At 51.9% G+C, this 18,155-nt stretch overlaps 1 protein-coding gene, 1 long non-coding RNA gene and 7 other non-coding genes across 11 annotated transcripts; 8 read left to right on the plus strand and 1 right to left on the minus strand.

Annotated features, from left to right (window-relative positions):
- Positions 1-638: 638 nt before the first annotated feature.
- Positions 639-13,989, minus strand: SLC3A2 (solute carrier family 3 member 2). Its single transcript, XM_037517727.2, has 10 exons — positions 13,678-13,989; positions 5,673-6,095; positions 5,146-5,319; positions 4,434-4,528; positions 2,935-3,003; positions 2,776-2,834; positions 2,459-2,624; positions 2,217-2,351; positions 1,268-1,354; positions 639-1,169 (listed from the first exon to the last, which is right to left on the minus strand). The coding sequence occupies exons 1-10, from the start codon at positions 13,787-13,789 to the stop codon at positions 807-809; spliced, it is 1,683 nt and encodes a 560-aa protein (XP_037373624.1). The 5' UTR covers positions 13,790-13,989; the 3' UTR covers positions 639-806.
- Positions 13,990-14,146: 157 nt separating this feature from the next.
- On the plus strand, positions 14,147-17,605 carry LOC119250121 (uncharacterized). Of its 3 annotated transcripts, XR_005126227.2 has the most exons (11): positions 14,147-14,199; positions 14,553-14,600; positions 14,840-14,915; positions 15,141-15,191; positions 15,500-15,533; positions 15,652-15,704; positions 15,985-16,020; positions 16,195-16,229; positions 16,437-16,472; positions 16,833-16,880; positions 17,117-17,605. It is a non-coding gene; the product is annotated as an uncharacterized LOC119250121 (long non-coding RNA). The 3 variants fall into 3 exon arrangements; XR_005126228.2 differs by lacking the exon at positions 14,147-14,199 and having other exon boundaries at positions 14,206-14,629; XR_008552619.1 differs by lacking the exon at positions 14,147-14,199 and having other exon boundaries at positions 14,206-14,600; positions 17,117-17,604.
- LOC119250598 (small nucleolar RNA SNORD26) lies at positions 14,660-14,735 on the plus strand. The gene has a single exon (XR_005126337.1). It is a non-coding gene; the product is annotated as a small nucleolar RNA SNORD26 (small nucleolar RNA).
- LOC119250597 (small nucleolar RNA SNORD27) lies at positions 14,997-15,068 on the plus strand. The gene has a single exon (XR_005126336.1). It is a non-coding gene; the product is annotated as a small nucleolar RNA SNORD27 (small nucleolar RNA).
- LOC119250596 (small nucleolar RNA SNORD28) lies at positions 15,355-15,426 on the plus strand. The gene has a single exon (XR_005126335.1). It is a non-coding gene; the product is annotated as a small nucleolar RNA SNORD28 (small nucleolar RNA).
- On the plus strand, positions 16,061-16,127 carry LOC119250595 (small nucleolar RNA SNORD29). The gene has a single exon (XR_005126334.1). It is a non-coding gene; the product is annotated as a small nucleolar RNA SNORD29 (small nucleolar RNA).
- Positions 16,298-16,367, plus strand: LOC119250599 (small nucleolar RNA SNORD30). Its single transcript, XR_005126338.1, has one exon. It is a non-coding gene; the product is annotated as a small nucleolar RNA SNORD30 (small nucleolar RNA).
- On the plus strand, positions 16,589-16,656 carry LOC119250600 (small nucleolar RNA SNORD31). Its single transcript, XR_005126339.1, has one exon. It is a non-coding gene; the product is annotated as a small nucleolar RNA SNORD31 (small nucleolar RNA).
- Positions 16,920-17,045, plus strand: LOC119250602 (small nucleolar RNA SNORD22). The gene has a single exon (XR_005126341.1). It is a non-coding gene; the product is annotated as a small nucleolar RNA SNORD22 (small nucleolar RNA).
- Positions 17,606-18,155: the final 550 nt, after the last annotated feature.

Below are 18,155 nucleotides of genomic sequence, written 5' to 3' on the forward strand. Positions count from 1 at the left end.
GCTTCCTGCCATGTGACCCTACTGACCTGCCCACCCCCAGCCCAGCAGACTCAACGCAACCCCTCTCCCTCCCCCTCCAGGGGCAAGCCTGCTTCCTCCCACTCCAGAGCACTGGAAGGCTCCCTCCCTCAGTCAAGACTTATTCAAATCACCCCAAACTCCTCCCTCAATTCCTGCTTTGCTTTTTCCTCTTTGAACCTTCACCACACCCCTTTTTACTCTCCTCACTAGAAAGATAAGCCCCAAGAGACAAAGGGAACTTTTGTACTTTGTTCCCTCCTGTCACCCCAGGACCCAGAACAACTCCTGGACTTGCTGAGTGTTCAGTAAATTCTTGTTGAAAAAATGACCTCTAGTATTCTCTAGAAGCATCTGTAGAAAACAGCCACCCCTCCCACTTTCTCTCCCTGAAAGGCCAGGCCTAAAAAAAAAACAGGCCAACAGCTGGCCAGAGCTCACTGCCCAAGGAAAGGAGAAAAGAGCCAGCAAGCTCCAGCCCTCCAGGAGAGCGCCTGCACAGTCTGGGGGGCGTGACCCTGGTCACAGCAGTTCGTTTGGACCTGGGCAGGTCCCTTTCTCTCTGGCCCGGAGCAGGGGATGGCGGAGGGGCAAAGGGAAGCGACATCCCCACAACAGAGGAGTGGATGGAAGACAAGACCTCACCAGGCAGGGATCACTTTTATTTGATGCCCAAAAAACCCCTATTTGAGGGGTTCATCTGTAACATATAATAAAAAATAAAAAAGGAGAAGAAGAACCCAGAACCCGAAGGACCGAGGTGGGGAGAGGAAGGCAGTGGCTCCCAGTCAGGCCTCGTAGGGGAAGTGCAGGAGCAGCCCCTCGTGGGGCTCCACGGTCAGTTTCTCCAGATCCAGAGTGGAGCCCTCCGTGCGGCCAGACTTTGTGCTGAGCATCAGTTCAACCTTGGCTGGCAGGCTGGTACCTCCAGGCAGGCTGATAGACTGCCAACTGATAGGTTGGCCCACTTCCTCAAAGTTGAGCAAGACCAGGAAACGCATGTTCTGGTCCCACAGGCGGACGTAGGAGAAGAGGTTGGACCCCAAGGAGATCTCGTGGAAGTCCCCGTGCAGCAGCGAGCGCTCCTTGCCCCTCTGATCACTCAGCCTCCGGAAGAGTGAGAGGAGGGAGCCTGGGTCTTTGCTCTGATCCTGCGAACGATGCAGACAGAGAGGGACAGGCTGTAGCACTGCCTAAGAGCAGTCCCCACAGCCACCACCCCGTGGACGGCTGCCCGCTAAAGCCTCACCTTCACAGAAGTCAGGTTGGTGTTTCCAGATCCAGCCGTGCTAGGATCACTGGATTCCCCCCAAGGCATGACTGGGGCCTTCGCAGGCTGCAAAGCAGGGAAAACCGGACTTGGACAAGGCCCTGGACTTGGACAAGGCCTGGGCCGGCTCTCCTTGACCCTCCTCTCCTGCCCCCAGGAGGCATAGCCTCCGCACCACCACCCAGGCCTAACTCCTGCGGGACAAGGCAGGCCCCACCTCAGGTCCCTCCAGCCTGGAGGGCTCGTCTCTCAGACATCCACAGGCCAGCTCCCTTGCGCCCCTGCCTCCGGGCTCTGCACAGCCCTCTCCAGCATTTCTGTGGTGGCTCAAGGTAAAATATCCCTATTCGCTAAGCCCCTGCAATTCCGGGCACAGCCCTTCTCAGCCCCTGTCATCGTTGTTTATTGGCTTATTGTCCAACGTCATTCCCTCCAGCTCCCCTGTGCGTGGACGTCTCTTCCAGGCTTCGGAGGAACAAAAGCCTCGGGGAATGGCTGGCTCCACAGGTAAGGACACAGGTGCCCCCCTTCAGCCTGGGACTAAAGCTGAGTAAGCACCTTCACGGTGTCCCCATTGCAACTCGCTGCCGGGCAAGTTTCTGCTTACTCAGCGGACGCCCTCACTGACTCTGAGTTCCTGGAGGCATGGAGTCGCCTCTTTCCCCTCAGTCAGTGAGCAGTGGCGACCACACTTGCCGGGCACCAGACGCTGCTGTAAAAAACACATCCTCATGTGACCCTAACAACCCTACCATAAAAGCAGCATCACGGAGGTGATCGGGACTCGAGGGGAAATAACCTGCCCAGGTCACACAGCCACGGATAAGGCAGCTGCACCCAAGATCCGTGTGTGCCTGCCGCCACGCATAGAACCGCCACGGGGGACGGCCACACCTCCCCGCACTGCACTGGGGGGCAGCAGCCATACCTGTCCAGCTGTCTGCAGGCCAATCTCATCCCCATAGCTGAAAACTGGGGTCCCCCGCAGGGTAAAGAACAGCAGGTAGTAGAGCCGGAGGAGTGGAGGCGGCACGAACCTGGTCATGAGCTCCCCCTGAGACAACTGAAGGAATGCACACACAGGTGAGCCCCAAAGCGCACCTCTACCTCCCTCTCCCCACAGCCCAACATCCCAAAGGCCCCTCTCCCCTCCTCCACCTAGGTACTCACAGCCCAGCTGCCCCAGCCATCACCAATGGCGTCCAAATACTGAGTGATCTGGGCCTTAGGATTCCCCATGGACAGGTATGAGCTTGTCAACAGCAGGTCCTTGGTGGATTCGAGCAGGTTTAGGATCTGATTAAGGTCGGAGGAGCCCGTCCCTGCAATCAAGAGCCTGCACAGAGCCGAGCAGGGGTCAAGGTAAGTAGAGACCGAGGAAGAAAGTGTGGAGGCAAAGAAAGCTTCTTGGACAAGGAACTCCCCCCTGGCTTGGGCCTAGGATTCAGAGGGGTTCACACAGTATGGGGGGGGGACCTGGTACCCACCTATCTTCACTGAAGCTCTTGGTGATATTCTGCCACTCGGTCAAGAGTGAAGGTGCATTCTAGAAGGGAAAGAGCAGAGTGAAGGAACAAGGTCACCACGAGGTCCTATCCAGGCCCTAATCTCACCCAGGCTCTCCACTCACGTGGCAGGGCACGTACCGTCAGAGTCTCCACATGCCGAAGCTGGAAGCCATCCACACCAGCCTGAAGCCAAAAACTCAGAGCATCCTACAGGGAAAGGGGGAAAAGAGTAGAGAAAAAATAGCAACACCAGTCAGAAACTTCAGATCGCATTAAACTTACCCACCACACACTGCCTTTGCCTGCAGAGAGCCATTCATCTTAAAGGGGCTCCCTTTCCCACCCCTGTTGTACAGGTTTAGCCATGACCCCTTCCTCCCCCATTCCCGGCTATCCTTGGTTGTCCAGTGCCATAGCATTTCACTTCTCTATTTCCTTCCCAGGGTGAACCACAGATCTCAACCTCTTGACACCTATAGAAAAGCCCAAGAGAACAGCTGTGTTCATAAAGATAGCTTCCTGTAACATGTGTGCAATCGCATTTTTGAAATGAGGAAACAGTCCCAGAGAAGCAGGGAAGCGTGCCAAGACCCCTGCAGAGATGTGACCCCAAAGGCTCGTCAAGATCCCAGGGTCTGGGTTTCCTGGAGCCTGGGGATGGTATAAGTGAAAAACCAGCCAGAACAGGGCCACGAATGTTAAGAATGAGCTTCAAAGCACAGCCCCAGGCAGTTTACACAAGGACTTGAGAAGAGGCGCACAACAGGCCCAGGCCTGCAGGTTTGGTGTGCCAGGGCCACGTAGCACAGAACGCTATGCCTGCTGCCTCTCTCTCTGCTCCACATGCTCTCCCCTCTTGTCTCCATAGTCAACTGAGACTACCAGCCCCTGTGCCATGCCATCGGAAAACAATCCCTCATCAGCCAATTTTAAAAATTCTTCTAGCAATTAGTGAGGACTGAACTGGAGCACCCCAAGGTGGGTGGCATTGCTGAGAGAACACACTTCTACTTCAGAATCACGAAAGCCAGCCAAGTGTCAGGGTCTGGCCCCATTTCTGTTCCACTCCATCTGAAGTGGCCAGTGTCCTGGAGTGCAAGCAACAGGAACTGAGGTGACATTCAAAGCCATTCTCCTGGCCTGCTGAGCAGAGTCTGAGCCTGTTCCTCCAGGAAGGCAGATAAGAGAAATAAGACTACTTGGGACCACAAATCCCTTGTGCAGTTAAGTCCTTCTGAACCTCACTTCCTCATTTACAGGTTAGGGGAGATGATCGCAACCATGTGGAGTTATACACGGTGTTAGAAAACTTAAATTAAACACATAGTCCAGTTGCAGACACATAGGAGACCCCAATGCTTGTAATTTCAAACTGGGCTCCATGCCAAAATACATCAAACAAGAACTGGGAAACCAGACAGGATAGGATTCCCACAGAGGAGAGGCTTCCTCTCCCTAAAGGAAGAAAAATCAAACCCAGAGTCAAGGAAACAAGAAAGATGAGCAGTAAAAAAAAGGAACAAAAATGGGAGTGCCTATTCTCCTGCTTGTGGGAGGGGCACACCCGCAAGGCCCCTGCACCGGAGCTGGGCGAGGTTACAGGGCAGGCTCCCACCTGCCATGGCACCAACACTCACCTTCATCTTGGTTTCCACATCGGCATGCTGGGCAGGCTGGAACCACGAGTCCTGGCCCCTGTAGTTGGGAGTAAGGTCCAGAATAACCCGGATGCCTAGAACAATGGAGGAAAAGGCAGTTATGAGAAAGACCTTGGAATGAGGAGAAAGGAGGAAATCAACAAACACAAGCCTGCAAAGTATTTCCTATGTATAACTCGATACAAAAGCTTACGATGTGAACCTTGGCCAAACCCGCTGCTCTGAAACAGGTGTGCACAAAGAAGGGCCTCAAGATCCTAGTGGTCTCAGGCACGCAGTGGGGAGGGGAAAGTGAAGCAATGAGTCCTAGGCTCCCCACCCCCAAAGTGAACCATTTTAAACCTTTCTCTATTGAGCTGAAAGAGAAAAATTTGGTGTTTTTCTTTTCCCAAAAGGATCCACTCTTCACGAGTTCAAATATCATCAACTTAGTAAACCCCTACATTTTGCAAATAAGGGCACCGAAGGCCTGAAGGTAAACGACCTACTCGGGATAACAATCAAGTAGAACTGTCTTAATCACTTGACAAACCCATCTTACACTGAAGCCCAGCACACCTCTCCTATACCTGCCCGAGCAACACTCGAGGTGGGCAGGAATAGACCAGACAAAAACTCCTATCCTGCCTGTCCTCTGGCCAGAATCCTAAGCTCTTCCTGGCTGCTTCCTTGCTAACTCCCGGACACCCACTCTTTTTCTTCGACGATTGCAGGAAATTGTCAAAATCTTCCTTGGAGCCAAGAGTGGGGTCGATCCTTTCCAAGTTGGTCGCAGAGAGGTCATCCTTCTGGTTCTCATGAATTGGGCCCAGCACGACGCCCTTCACCTTCAGCGTGCTCAGGTAATCCAGGTGCCCCTTCAGACCTGAAATGGGGGAGAAGCACTAGAGTGGATTCCCTCCGAGAGGCCCCTGATGTCTTCTTCCTCTCCCCGGACTAAGCGTGGGGGTCACGGGACTCGGGGGCAGCTGACGCAAGGAGCCGGGCACATGGCTTCTGAAACCGGCTGCGCAGGCCCCAGGCGTCCCGGGCGGGAGGGAGGGTGCGGAGTCCGCGGCCCTCGCGAAGGAAGGGGGCGCCGCTTTCTCCGAAGAAGGTTGGGAGGGGCCGCCCCAGGGTGCGGGCGCGGGAGCCGGCGCGGGCGGGAGAACCGCCGGCCGAGGCCGGGGACGGGGTCGGGGAGGGAGACCGGCGGGGCCGCGCGCGCGCGGGGCTCACCCTCGAGGCGGCCGGCGTCGCCGCCCTGGAAGGCCCGCAGGTCGCCGATGCGGTAGAGGGCGCCCGTGTGCCACCAGCGCTGCGCCGGCAGCTCCCGGCAGCGCGGCGCGCGCACGATGATGACCACGGCGCCGGCCAGCATGCCCAGCCAGCCGAGCCAGAAGAGCAGCAGCAGCGCGCGGCGCGTGCGCACCCAGCCGGGGCTGCCCGCCACCTTCAGCAGCTCCTCCTTGGACAGCCCCGTGAACTTGGCCGCGGCCGCCTCCCCCTCGTCGTCCGCCACCTTGAGCTTCACCAGGCCGTTCTTCTCCGCGCCGCCCGCCACGGCCGCCCCCGACGCCGCGTTCATCGGCTGCTTCTCGGGCTCCATCTCGTTCAGCTCCACCTCCTTCATGTCCACCTCGGCGTCCTGGCTCATGGTGCCTGCGGGACCGGCCACACGCCGCGAGCGCGCTCAGGAGGAGGCTGCGCGCCCCACACGACGGCCGGAGCTCGGCGGCTGACGCGACCCGCGCGGCTTCCGGGACGGCGTCTGCGGCCGGCGGGCGCGGCCGGGGGACAGCCTCGGAGCCCCGCCCCGCCCCGCCCCCGAGGCGGACCTCGGGGTGCGCCCTCTCCCCGGCCGCTCAGCGGGCGGCGGAGGCGGGGACAGCCGGGGCTGCGTCACCGGCCGGCGCGCCCCAGCTCCTCACCTCCAGCCTGCCCGCCCCCCAGGTGCCCCGGAGCGGTCGGGAAGAGGGAGCCACCCCTGTGCGGGCGGGGTCCGCGGGTGCCCCGGCCCGGCCCCGCCCGGCGCCGGGAAGTGGACGGGAGGGGCCGTCCAGCACCGAGGGCCTCTCTGGCCACTTGGAAGCTGGTGACCACAGCGGGCACCCTCCTACATGCGCCCTTGAGGCTCAGGGTTCAGGCCTCCTCCTGGTCTCCCCAACTTCGCTCGGACTCTTGCACCCCAGGTGCCCGGTCTCAACCGCAGCCATTTCCCCACCAGGCCCGTCCTCCCCAGCCCCTAGAACTTGGCGCTTGGCCTCCTCTACCCCGCACGGCTGACTCCCACTCGCCCTTCTAGACTCATCTGGAACTCCGTTCAGTTAATTCATCATGCAGCAATTATTTAATGAGCACCCACCACAATCCTTTGCTTTATTAACTTTACTGAATTAAATCTAATCCAGTCTTCTCCGTGATGCTGTACGATGAATCTGGACGGAAGTGGAGGCTCCCCCTTCACCCCCTGCCCCTCCCCGATTCTGGTGCTGGAATGTCCACAGTGAGGAATCCCATAGCTAGGAGAGCCAGGGGAGACACGAGTAAGCTCCCAGGCTGGGCTTCAGGGCAGCCACCTTCTCCCCCTACAATACACCGGGAGATGCCACCGCCAGACTACTCCCCCCTTGCAGGTCACCCCAGTTTCCCCAGGTTCCCTGCCCGCGGGCTCACTTCACTACCTAGGCCTAGGGGGCAGCCAGTACTTCAGAGGCCTGAAGGCCACTCAACTTCTCTCCACAGAGGCTCGAGATTACGAGTAAGTGGGAGAGAACCAGGCTTCGGAGCAGGGCCTGCTGGACATCAACTCAGGAGGTGCCAACACCTTCAGGAACTTCTTGTTCCTAAGCAGTGCCAGCGGGGTTATTTTCAGAGCGGAGCTGAAGGAAACAAGTCCTCGCTCCCTCTCCCACCTGGGCTGGAAGCCAGGGTGGCTGTGTATTTGAAAGAAAGCAGAAGCCCAGATCTGATGGAATAGCAGGTGGAAAGGGGTGCCAAAAGAGAGCCAAGGGTGTGAAAAGAAAAGGCTCAGCCTCCACCATTTCCCTTTCAGAACCCCAAAGCCCAGTCCCAGCCCCACCCAGAGGGAGTCAAACCAGTTCCTAGAGGGAGGCAGTCAGTGGGTACAGGCTGGTCTTCACAGCAGTGCTCAGAGATGATAAGCAGTCCAAGGTGCCCTGGGCAGGGCGGATAAGTGCCAACCAGGGGCTCTGAGCAGACTTTGTCCCAGTGTGAAAGCTCAAGGTTGAGAACTGTGCAGGCATAAGCACTGCTAGAGATGGTCCAACGTAACACCCCCAGGGACATAGTATTCAGCCCCAGGGCTCCAGAGAGATAAAGTCCATTCCTCCCCTCCCGCATGCAGTACAGGTACACAACAGGCCTCCCCCTATCAGCCCCAAGTCTTCCACAGAAACACCCCTCAGCCACACCAGGCTTCAAACCACTGCTGGGCTTGGTCAGGCCTCTGCACCTTTGTAAGTGCCATTCCTCGGTGCCTTGCCCTTCCTGATCCACCACACTTGTCTCATAAGCGCCTATGCATTTGAGACTCAGTTCAAATAACAGCTTTTCCCAAGCCCCCAAATTATTTTCCCATCTGTTATGCACCAACCTCTGCCATAACTCATGTCCCTTTTATTACACTCTCTGGTCCGTGTTTGCACTGTCAGGGGCTTGCGCTGTCCATGGGCCTGCCTGCTCCCAGGCAGCACAGAGGAAGTGCTTCACAAGTGGTGAGTAAATGAGTGATCAAACTGAGTATTTTCCTTGTAGCCACAAGTCAAAAGTAGTATGTGAAGATAAAGGGATAAAAATGAAAAAGGAGGGCCTCCCTGGTGGAGCAAGGGTTGAGACACAACCTATGAAGCTGTCCGCAGCCACTGCAGCACGAGTTCAATTCCCGACCAGTCAGGGAGCAACCCACATGGCACAGCCAACCTCTCCTGACTCGCCCCGCTGCTCCCCTTAGCAGTGTATTTCGTCAGTCTGCCTGTTCTGCTCCCCGCTTTGTCTCTGGTGAATCCTCTCACCCTCCTGCGCATCTGGTCTGTACCCTGCTTCTTGTATAAAAATAAATCTTTAAAAAAAAATAAAATAAATGAAAAAGGAATTTAAACAATGCTATTTCATATAAGATGCAATTGTTGGGGCCTCCCTGGTGGCGCAGGTGGTTGAACACAGAGCTATGAAGCTGTCTGCAGCCTCTGCAGCACGGGTTCGATCCCAGCCAGCCCAGGAGATACCCACATGGCACAAGAGACCTCTCCTGTCTCACCCGCTGCTTCACTCAGCAGTGTATTTCAGTTCAGTCAGTCTGCCTGTTCTGTTCCGTGCTGTCTCTGGTGAAGCATCTCACCCTCCAGCACATATGGCCTGTACCCTGGTTCTTATATGCATGAATAAATAAATCTGAAAAAAAAAATGCAGTTGTTTATATAGAAAAGCAAGCCAAGAATTGTGCCTGTTAAAAACAGAAAAAATAGGCATAAAATGGGGCAGGGGTGGGGCACCAGATATAATAGCTATTGCAGTTTCAACCTCTCCCCCAAGTGTGATCTTGAACCTATACACCCAGAGTTTCTTAGCCAGCACCAGTGAGGTCACCTGCATAAGACCCTTCTTTCCCCTGAGGGAAGGTGCTTTACCTGAAATAATCTGCTCTTTTGTTTATAATTTTGTCACCCCTCCTTCTGTCTATAAACACCCTTCATTTTGCGTGAGCCTTTGCAGCACCTGGATGGGATCGTGCCCAATTGGTAGATAATTTCTTGAAGTCAGTTTGATCTCTAATATGGTGAATTTTGGTATTTTTTTGTTAAATATTTATTTTTATTTATTTATGCATACAAAACTGCGGTGTAATCCAGAGGGGCGGGAGGGGGGAGGACTCACCAGAGACAGAGTGGAGAGCAGAACAGACAGATCCACTGAAATACACTGGTTTTTTTTGTTTGTTTGTTTTATTTTTTTTTTTTTTTATAGAGGCATGTTTTTTTTTTATTTATTTTTATTTGTTTGTTTGTTTTGTTTTTATACATGCACTGGGTACAGTCAGAAGCGCGGGAGGGTGAGAGAATTCACCAGAGCCAGAGCGGGTAGCAGAGCAGGCAGAAGGACCGAAGTACACTGCTGAGGGGAGCAGCGGGCGGCAGGAGAGGTCTGCGGGCCATGTGGGACCCTCCTCTGGTGGCTGGGGAGCAACCGGGGATCGAACTGGCGCTGCAGAGGCTGCGGGCAGCTTCGCAACCCAGCGCTCAACCGCTGCGCCACCGGGGAGGCCCTGTTTGTTTGTTTTAAAGATTTATTTATTTATACATACGAGCACTGGGTACAGTCAGAAGCGCAGGAGGGTGAGAGAATTCACCAGAGCCAGAGCGGGGAGCAGAGCAGGCAGAAGGACCGAAGTACATTGCTGAGGGGAGCAGCGGGCGGCAGGAGGGGTTTGCGCGCCTGTGGGACCCTCCTCCGGTGGCTGGGGAGCAAGCCAGGGATCGAACCGGCGCTGCAGAGGCTGCGGGCAGCTTCACAACCCAGCGCTCAACCGCTGCACCCCCGGGGAGGCCCTGAAATACACTGTTGAGGGGAGCAGCAGGCAAGACAGAAGAGGTCTGCTGCACCATATGTGGGTTAACTTCCAGGCTGGGGATGGAACTCAGACCACAGTGGCTGGCAATAGCTTGATAGCACTTAGACTTTACCCTTGCACCACCAGGGAGGCCTTGAATTTTGTTTTTTAACAAACTCTTCAACCACAATAAAACAAAGTAATAAACCTGGAGAAGAGGAGACAAGAAAAAATGCAGAGAAAGATGGCAGAGGCAGCTGGAGAGCCTCTGACCCTACCCTGTATGTTGATAAATATAAATCTCACTATTTACTATAAGAACACAAAGTTCTCATTTGTCAAGGAGAATGTAAAAAGATTTTGTGCCCCCCAGGGATGTAGTCATAAAAGAGTTGGTGAATCACTAAGTGTCTCTGAATGAAATAAATAAAAAATTGAATTAAAAGATTTAACAAAAATAAAAGATCTCAGAAGCTTCATTTCCACTGGACTTTCACAATAACTCCATTAGGAACAGAATACAGAAGTTTTCAAACCAACGCCAATACCTTTTATACACAGTCTGATCCACCCAAGATGAAAAGGACATCCCAGGACACATTTTAAGTAGACAGAAAGAAAGCTCAAGAAATAGTGGTATGGTTCAATGATTTGCCTAAAGAAAGGCTTTTTATTTTTAACTAAAAAGGAAAAAAAATCCCCTGTACAGCTGGCCAAGGTAATTGATGATGTTACAGTTGCTAAGTGTTTTCTTAGATTCTGTCAGGAAGAATTTAGTCTCCAAGAGTAGGTTGGGACAAAGCAAAGAAAGCAAGCAGTTCAACGCTCCAGAGACCAGAAAGACCCACATGAGGTCCTGAGTCTTCAGAATTTAACACTCAGGCAGGGAGCTGGGCCAAGTGTCGGAGAAGGTTCCTTTCCATATGGTTGCAAAAATTCATTTCATATGTTTCCCAACAGATGAGGATTACTTGATCTCAGCCAAGAGATAGGAAGTTATTTTCCCCCAGAGTGTTAAAAAAGAAAAAAAAAGGATTTGCAAAGACAGAGCAAGCAAACAGAGGAGGTAGTTAGAAACTCTTCAACCCACTGTCTCTGTCCAACAGACTGTAACTCTGCCAAAACCCAGGCTTATTCCAAGAACCCAGAAACAAAGTATCCAGGGGCTGCCTGGAAAATACCCAGACCTTGAGGATTCTAGCCATCTGAAAAGTGGATAATGGCTGAAATTAAGGAACTGAGCATTGGGAAGTCAATCAGCTGAGATGAAAGCAGCGGCCATCCAGTGGAATGTCAACAATCCGCATTTGAACTGACATTTATCCCAAAAGGGATCATAATTCCACTTTGGCAATTACTGCACTATCCATATTGTGGAATGAATGAAGAAAGTCTATTTAATTTCCATGTTCCAAGAATCCACTTGATATAGTAGCCTCAGGTGGAGGATTTATTAGATGCCAAACGGCGAGAACAGATAGTATCCTTTATCTTGAGCCAAAAACCAAAGAACTTACAAGTGACATGCTCGTCAGACCACAAAAGCAGCCTTCAAGCTGTTCCTTAATTCCACATCTTCAACTCCCCCTAAACAGTCTAATCCTTTCCTGGGAAAGCTTCCCAGTGGTGCATCCCTCCACCGTTACAGAAAATCTGTTCTCAAATTGAATTTTTGCATTAGAGGTGAACGTCTTTCTCCAGCTCTCAGTCACCCAGCGCTGCTCGTTCGCACCTCCGCGAAGGAGCGCAGGGCCTCTTGCTGCCAGGAGGGGGCAGAGCTACGCCGTGTGCAAAACGCCGTAGAGCAGCGTGCATCCTGGGAGACACGCCGTTCAAATAACGTCATTTATCATTTACCTCACAGCAGCCGCAGGCAGTCGATGAATTAATAGTGTCTTGTACATGATGAGGGTAAAATAATCAATTGCATAGACAAGATTCCTGACCTTGGGGAATTTATGCAAGAAAGAGGTCAAGTAGAGCAAGTCTACTCTTATCAGAGAGGTCCTCTCTGTCTAGAGAAATGGTATTTCCTCCCGTTAGGCCTCTTCCTTGTGGCCTTCCCTGATTAATTTATTTCTACGTTAGCATGCATCTCTCTGCCCATCTGTGTCTATGCGGGTGCTTTTTTTTTTTTTCCTTTCTCCTTTTCTTACTAAACCTGTCCTTTTAAAAACCGTTTTTTAATTCTACCATAGCATTTAACTCCACTTGACATAGTATTTGTTTCTGCCTATCCACCAGAATATAAGCTCCAAGGGCACAAAGGAGGGCTCCGGCTTTGTCCCGGTTTCATCTCCTGTGCCTAGCGTGTGCTCAACAAGTATCAGTGGGATCCATGTTAAAAGGTCACCCATGATGTCCCACTGCCAAGAACATTGACTTTTTTTCCTTTATCCCATTCAACCCCCTCTGTAGCTCCCAAAATGCAAATGTCCATAGGAAATTTCCTTTCCTAGATCGCCACACAAAGGGTCACAAACTCAGTCCTGGACCACCTTTGGCCCACAGGTAAATTTTGATTAGCTCACAGAAGGCACTTGAAATTTTTATATTAGATGCCAACATTTAAAATAGGCCTATTGGGCCTTCCTGGTGGCGCAAGGGGTTAAGCTCAGCACTATGAAGCTATCACCAGCCACTAAGGCCTGAGTTCCATCCCCAGCCAGGGAGCTATATGGAGCAGCAGACCTCTCCTCTCTCCAGGCTGCTCCCCTCAGCAGTGTATTTCAGTCAGTCTGCCTGTTCTGTTCCCCACTGTCTCTGGTGAATCCTCTCACCCCCACCCCCACACATACCTCTGGTCTGTACCCCAGCTCTTGTATGCATAAATAAATAAACCTTTTTTAAAAATAAAAAAGGCCTATTAAAACACAGTTCTGAATTTCTGGATCTCTCAGTCAGGTTTTTCTGAGACTATTCTAGTAAGGCAACAATCAGTTGGAGCTAAGAAGGGGCTGCCTAATTCGCCAAAGTCAACAACAACAAATTGTTTCACTACATGACTTGCATAGCTTACATTCCTGTAGGTATGTGACCTGAATCACCCCTGACCTGAATCCTCTCCATTTCCACTGCCATTACACTCATCAGTACAAAATCCCGTTTTGTAAATTACTGTGACAATCTAATATCCTTGTCTCCCTCTTATTCCTCAACTTCTTATCACCTCCCTTCTCAGAAACTTTCACTGGCCTTAGCCTCACTAGCTTCAGCTCAAATTATTTAGCTGTACACTCTACACCCTTCTCATCTGGCCTGGAAATTGCTTCCAGTTTTATGTTCTGCTGTTCAGCTATAACATTATCTAAACACCCTCCTCCTAAGGTGATAGTATTAGGTGAGTCCATACAGAAAAGCAGAGAAGAACTTAGTGAATGTCTATAAAACGTGCACGTACACTGTTTACCACAACTGATGAACTAATGTTGTTTGGTCCGTTTTTGGACATACCTCTCAGAATTTTGGTAGATTAAAGTGATCGATTCAAGCAGATCGTGCTTCAAATGTTAGCCCTACTACAAGCAAAGCCTGGCGAAACCTAACCAGACAGCAGGACCAGTCGGGAAAAATCAGACCCAGCCATGAGACTTAAGTGGAGCACCACCCCTGGCAGATTCCAGAAATGCCTCCATGCAAGGGCCCTCCACCCGAGCCCATTCGGGGGCCCAGTACCTGAGTCGCCCCCCTCGCTGGGACCCTGAGCATCAGGCTCAGAATGCGCAGTGGACGGCTGGCTTGGAACCGAGACGACGTCGGTCGAGGGTTCTGGAAGTTCGGGATCCATAGAGGAGGACCCTGCGCACGGGTTTAGGGTGTGTGTGGGAAGGGGGACTGACAGAAGGGTATGAGGGCGGCCGGCTGGGACCGAGACTGGGAGTCAGTGCAGGATCCACGCGAAGCCCGGGTCTCCGCGCCTAGAACCTCAAGAAGGCAGCAGCCGAGATTCCGCCGCAATGCGCTGGCGCCCTCGTGCACCACCCTTACCTCAGGGCGCATGCGCACCTTTTCGCGCCCCAACTCCTCACCACGCCCACCTTCCTGTAAACGTCTACCCACAAGGCCCCAGGCGCCCACTCGCCGTCGTTATGCGCGTGCGCCTGCTGAAGTTCCGCCCCCAAATCCCGTGAGCCTCTGCGAGATGGTATTTAAGTGTAGCGCGGTGTAAGCTCGGCCTCGCTTTTTTCTACTGCGGTGGTGAGTGTGTCCCTTTGCATTGTGCTCCTGAATGAATGCCCTCGTGAGCGTAGCGAGCCTCGGGTCTCTATTTGTGTTGCACCCAATTGACTGGCGGGGAGGCGGGCTGGGGGGCACCTCCGCCAGGTCGTGGCGGTCTCGAAGCGGCGGCCGGGTTTCGTGAAGGGCAAAATGGCGGCGGCGGGCGGCGCCGGCGCGCCTCTCCATGATGAGCACCTTTTCACAGACCTGTACTGAGCTCCGTGAGGAAAAGAAACTCTGAGGAGTCGGGCCTTGCGCAGCCGCCCGCAGGCGTGTTCACGGGAAGCCCCGGCTGCGAAATAATCCTCGATGACCTCGTGTTCTCATTGCAGGGCTCAGGCGGCGGACGCTGGAGAATGGGGAAGACCCCTTTGGTCGGAGTGAGTGTTCGTGGCCGCCTTTGTTCTCAGTTGGGTGTTTGGGGGCCTCATGGGGTGTGCTACGGGGATGATAACAGTAATCGAACTCTCTCTTTCTGATGGATTACTGGAGAAACCACGTGAATTCTGAGTAGCACCCCTCGCGCCCGAAACTGGAGGGTCTTGTTTTTCATGCGCGGTAAGGGCGCCAACACCGTTAGGGGTGTAAATTTAGGGAAGGTTCTTTTCGGTGTTTTCAGATGTGGCTAAGCTCCGAAGAGCATGAACGTGGCAAGAATGATCCCTGTGAAGATCAGCCTGACGTTGATGCCCCAGGTGGGTGTACGGTGGTTTATGCCATTGGGGAGAGTGGGGTAAAGGTTTACATGGGACCTGCTCCTGCAAACTTCTTTGACCACTCCATGATGAACGTGAAATGACAAGCATATGACTGAACTTAAAAGTGATGTCATCTTACTCCTGAGAAGTGGGCCGGAAGCACTAAGAGGGTTTGGGGCGCTTTTCTTGGGCACTTGTGATGTCTCCCTTTTCTTACTCCAGCAACTCAGTCACCAGTCTGGAGGAGCTCACCCACATCCTGACGTGATCAAGGTAATTTTTAAAATGAGAGGTTGGGGTGTCATCTCCAGGAGAGCCAGGTGGCTGGTGGGGCCGTGTTGCCAGTTTGCTCTTCCTGGAATGAATGAATGTCCTGGGGTAGGAGAGAGCAGCCAGTTGGTACTTGAGGGTAAAGCTCTCTCCCCCACAAGTCACTGTCAGATGATTTGAATTGATACACTGATCCTCTGTGAGGTACCATTAATAGCATGTTAGAGTTCTGATGGCAGTTTGTTGCTAGAGAAATTTCATTCCAATCTAATATTTCTAAGTAACTATTTGATTTTGCTCCCCTTTCACAGATGGTTGTGATGATGATGTATTCATCTCTTGCAAGTAAGTTGCTTCTCCCAACATTGGAATAACTTTATTTACCACAGCCTTTACTGACTCGTTCCTGGCTGATGATTCCTCTTAATTGTAGTGATATTCTTTGATTTCTTGTTTCTCATAGGTGCCTGTTGAACTGCTCTCCAGGGTCTTAACTCCCAGAAAGAGTCTAGCATGGTGAGTACTTTAACCTTAATAGTTGTACCCTGCCCCAGAGTCCAAAACCATTGAGAACACACATTCTTGTCTTTCCCTGCCTCCGATGCCATTGATGGTGAGCCCCCTGGAGCTTGACTGTGAGAGGATGAGAATTTGTTCCATAAGGACCTGAGGAAACAGCAAATCAATGCTCAGAGATAGTATTTGCTTGACTTTCTTAATCTCTCCATTAACCATAACGAGGCTATTCTGCCTGATTTTAGATACTCTGCTAATTAGATGACTTTTTTTCTTTCAGGACCACCTGAAAGACCCAAAGGACTGTAATTAGAAGGTTAGTTGATTTATGTCTCAGGCTTACACCAAGTACGCAGTTTCTGTGATGAATCAAACTAGCTCACTATGATTTATACAATGAAAATACATGAACACCTGAGAAACTGGAGAAGTCAGTTTGGGAGGTTTGTGTAAGGAACTTTTTTTGCACTAACAGTTTTGTGTTTCTTAGGTGCAATTGCCAGGAACCTGCTTGTTTGCCCAAAGGTGAGTCATTTGCATATCTTTGGGGGCACACAGCATATTTGGGTAGAAAAATGCCTGTTTCGGCACATATATATGATGACTTACATGGAATCTCGTTCGGCTGATCATTTGCTGTTGAGACTCAAAAATCTGATTTCCCAGGAAGGGTGGCTTAGGTGGGAACAACATGCTGCAGGTGAACATCCCTAACTGTCTTGTTTCTTATAGGTCCAGCACCTTGTCAGAGACCAGGAATGATTTCAGGTAAAAACACTGCTGACTTCTCACTGCTGCATAAAATTTGCTAGATTGTATGTAACACTTTGGAAAACCAGGCAAAGACATTACTGGCTAAAACCAAACTCTTTGATAAGTTCCTACTCACCAGTGATGAGTTCAATACCGCCCCAGTCTGATCACTGTGACTGAAAGGTATTTCTGAGCTGTGAGCTTTTCTTGAGAATGAAATGTAGTAACCGTGGGAATCGGTTTTACAGCCAATGTGAAGTTCTGGACTGGCTGGTGACTTCTGTAAAGCATGTGTTGATACCTGTACAGACTGCAAATACTTTCAACAGGGATTTCTAGGGATAATTGACAAGGCTTCCAATTGTTGTTTTGCAGAAAAACTAAAAGCCACGTGTCTGCTCAACTCCATACTGAAGTGTTGAGGTGAGCAAACTTGCATGCAAAGTGGGCATAGTTAAGATTTCCCAATGAAGAAACACTCAAAAGTCTTACCTCCTGTCCTAGCCCCAGAGCCTGTAAAGGTGAACCCACTGGGGCTGGCTGGGGGAAGAGAGGAAAATTTGTTCCAGAAGGAACTGTCTGAGGGAACATAAGTATTTGTTTCTAAACATGGGAGAGGGAAAATAACTTGTTGAAGTAGCAGTTGTGTGTTTTTCCAGGTTTAAAGAAAAACAAGAGAAAGTGAGCTGCAGAGTGCCTGGAGGCAGACTGTTAGCTGACATAAAGCTGTGGCCCCTTGTTCTGTGTGGAGTACCTGTGGTTTTCATCCAGTGAGAATCCAATTCTTGAAGGACATGAAGAATTCTTGTGCACTTTAGCTGTTAAAATCAGCCTGCAGGGCCTCCCCGGTGGCGCAGCGGTTGAGCGCTGGGTTGTGAAGCTCCCCGCAGCCTCTGCAGTGCCGGTTCAATCCCCGGCTGCTCCCCGGCCACCGGAGGAGGATCCCACATGGTGCGCAGACCTCTCCTGCCGCCCGCTGCTCCCCTCAGCAGTGTCCTTCGGTCCTTCTGCCTGCTCTGCTCCCCGCTCTGGCTCTGGTGAATTCTCTCACCCTCCCAGGCTTCTGACTGTACCCAGTGCTTGTATGTATGTATAAATAAAGATGGAATTTAAAAAATAAAATCAGCCTGCAATCTTTTTAGCCTTTGTTGCCAAATAAATGATTTTTTTTTTTTTTTTCCTTGAGAGTTTTAAGGTCTCTTTTCCTTCTCTATATTACCCTGCCAAAAAGATTGCTGCATGAGCTGGGGTTCAATCCCTGGCTGCCAGAGGGGGTCCCGCATGGTGCGCGGACCTCTCCTGCTGCCTGCTGTTCCCCTCAGCAACGTACTTCATCAGTCTACCTGTTCTGTTCCCTGCTCTGGCTCTGGCGAATTCTCACCCTCCCGTGCTTCTGACTGTACCCAGTGCTTGTAAAAATAAATCTTGGGGGGTGGGGGAAGATTGCTGCATGAAAAGGTTGGCAGGGCTGGGACGGGCTTTTGTGGTTTTGCGGGAAGTATAACCTCTGCAAGGGGTGGGTACCTGCACCAACAAGTCCAAACAATGTGTCAGAAGGGCCAGGCCAGGTCTTCCTCTGTTGACAGTCATTTGGCTACATTTTAGAGGAAGAGTCCAGGTAATGTGGCATAAGATTTAGGGTCATAGGCTGCAAAGCCACTTCACCTAACAAGTTTGGAGCCTGCTACTTACTAGCTG

This window comes from Talpa occidentalis, unplaced genomic scaffold (genome assembly GCF_014898055.3).
Source record: "Talpa occidentalis isolate TD23 unplaced genomic scaffold, MPIMG_talOcc4v2.1 talOcc4.17, whole genome shotgun sequence".
NCBI lineage: Eukaryota > Metazoa > Chordata > Mammalia > Eulipotyphla > Talpidae > Talpa > Talpa occidentalis.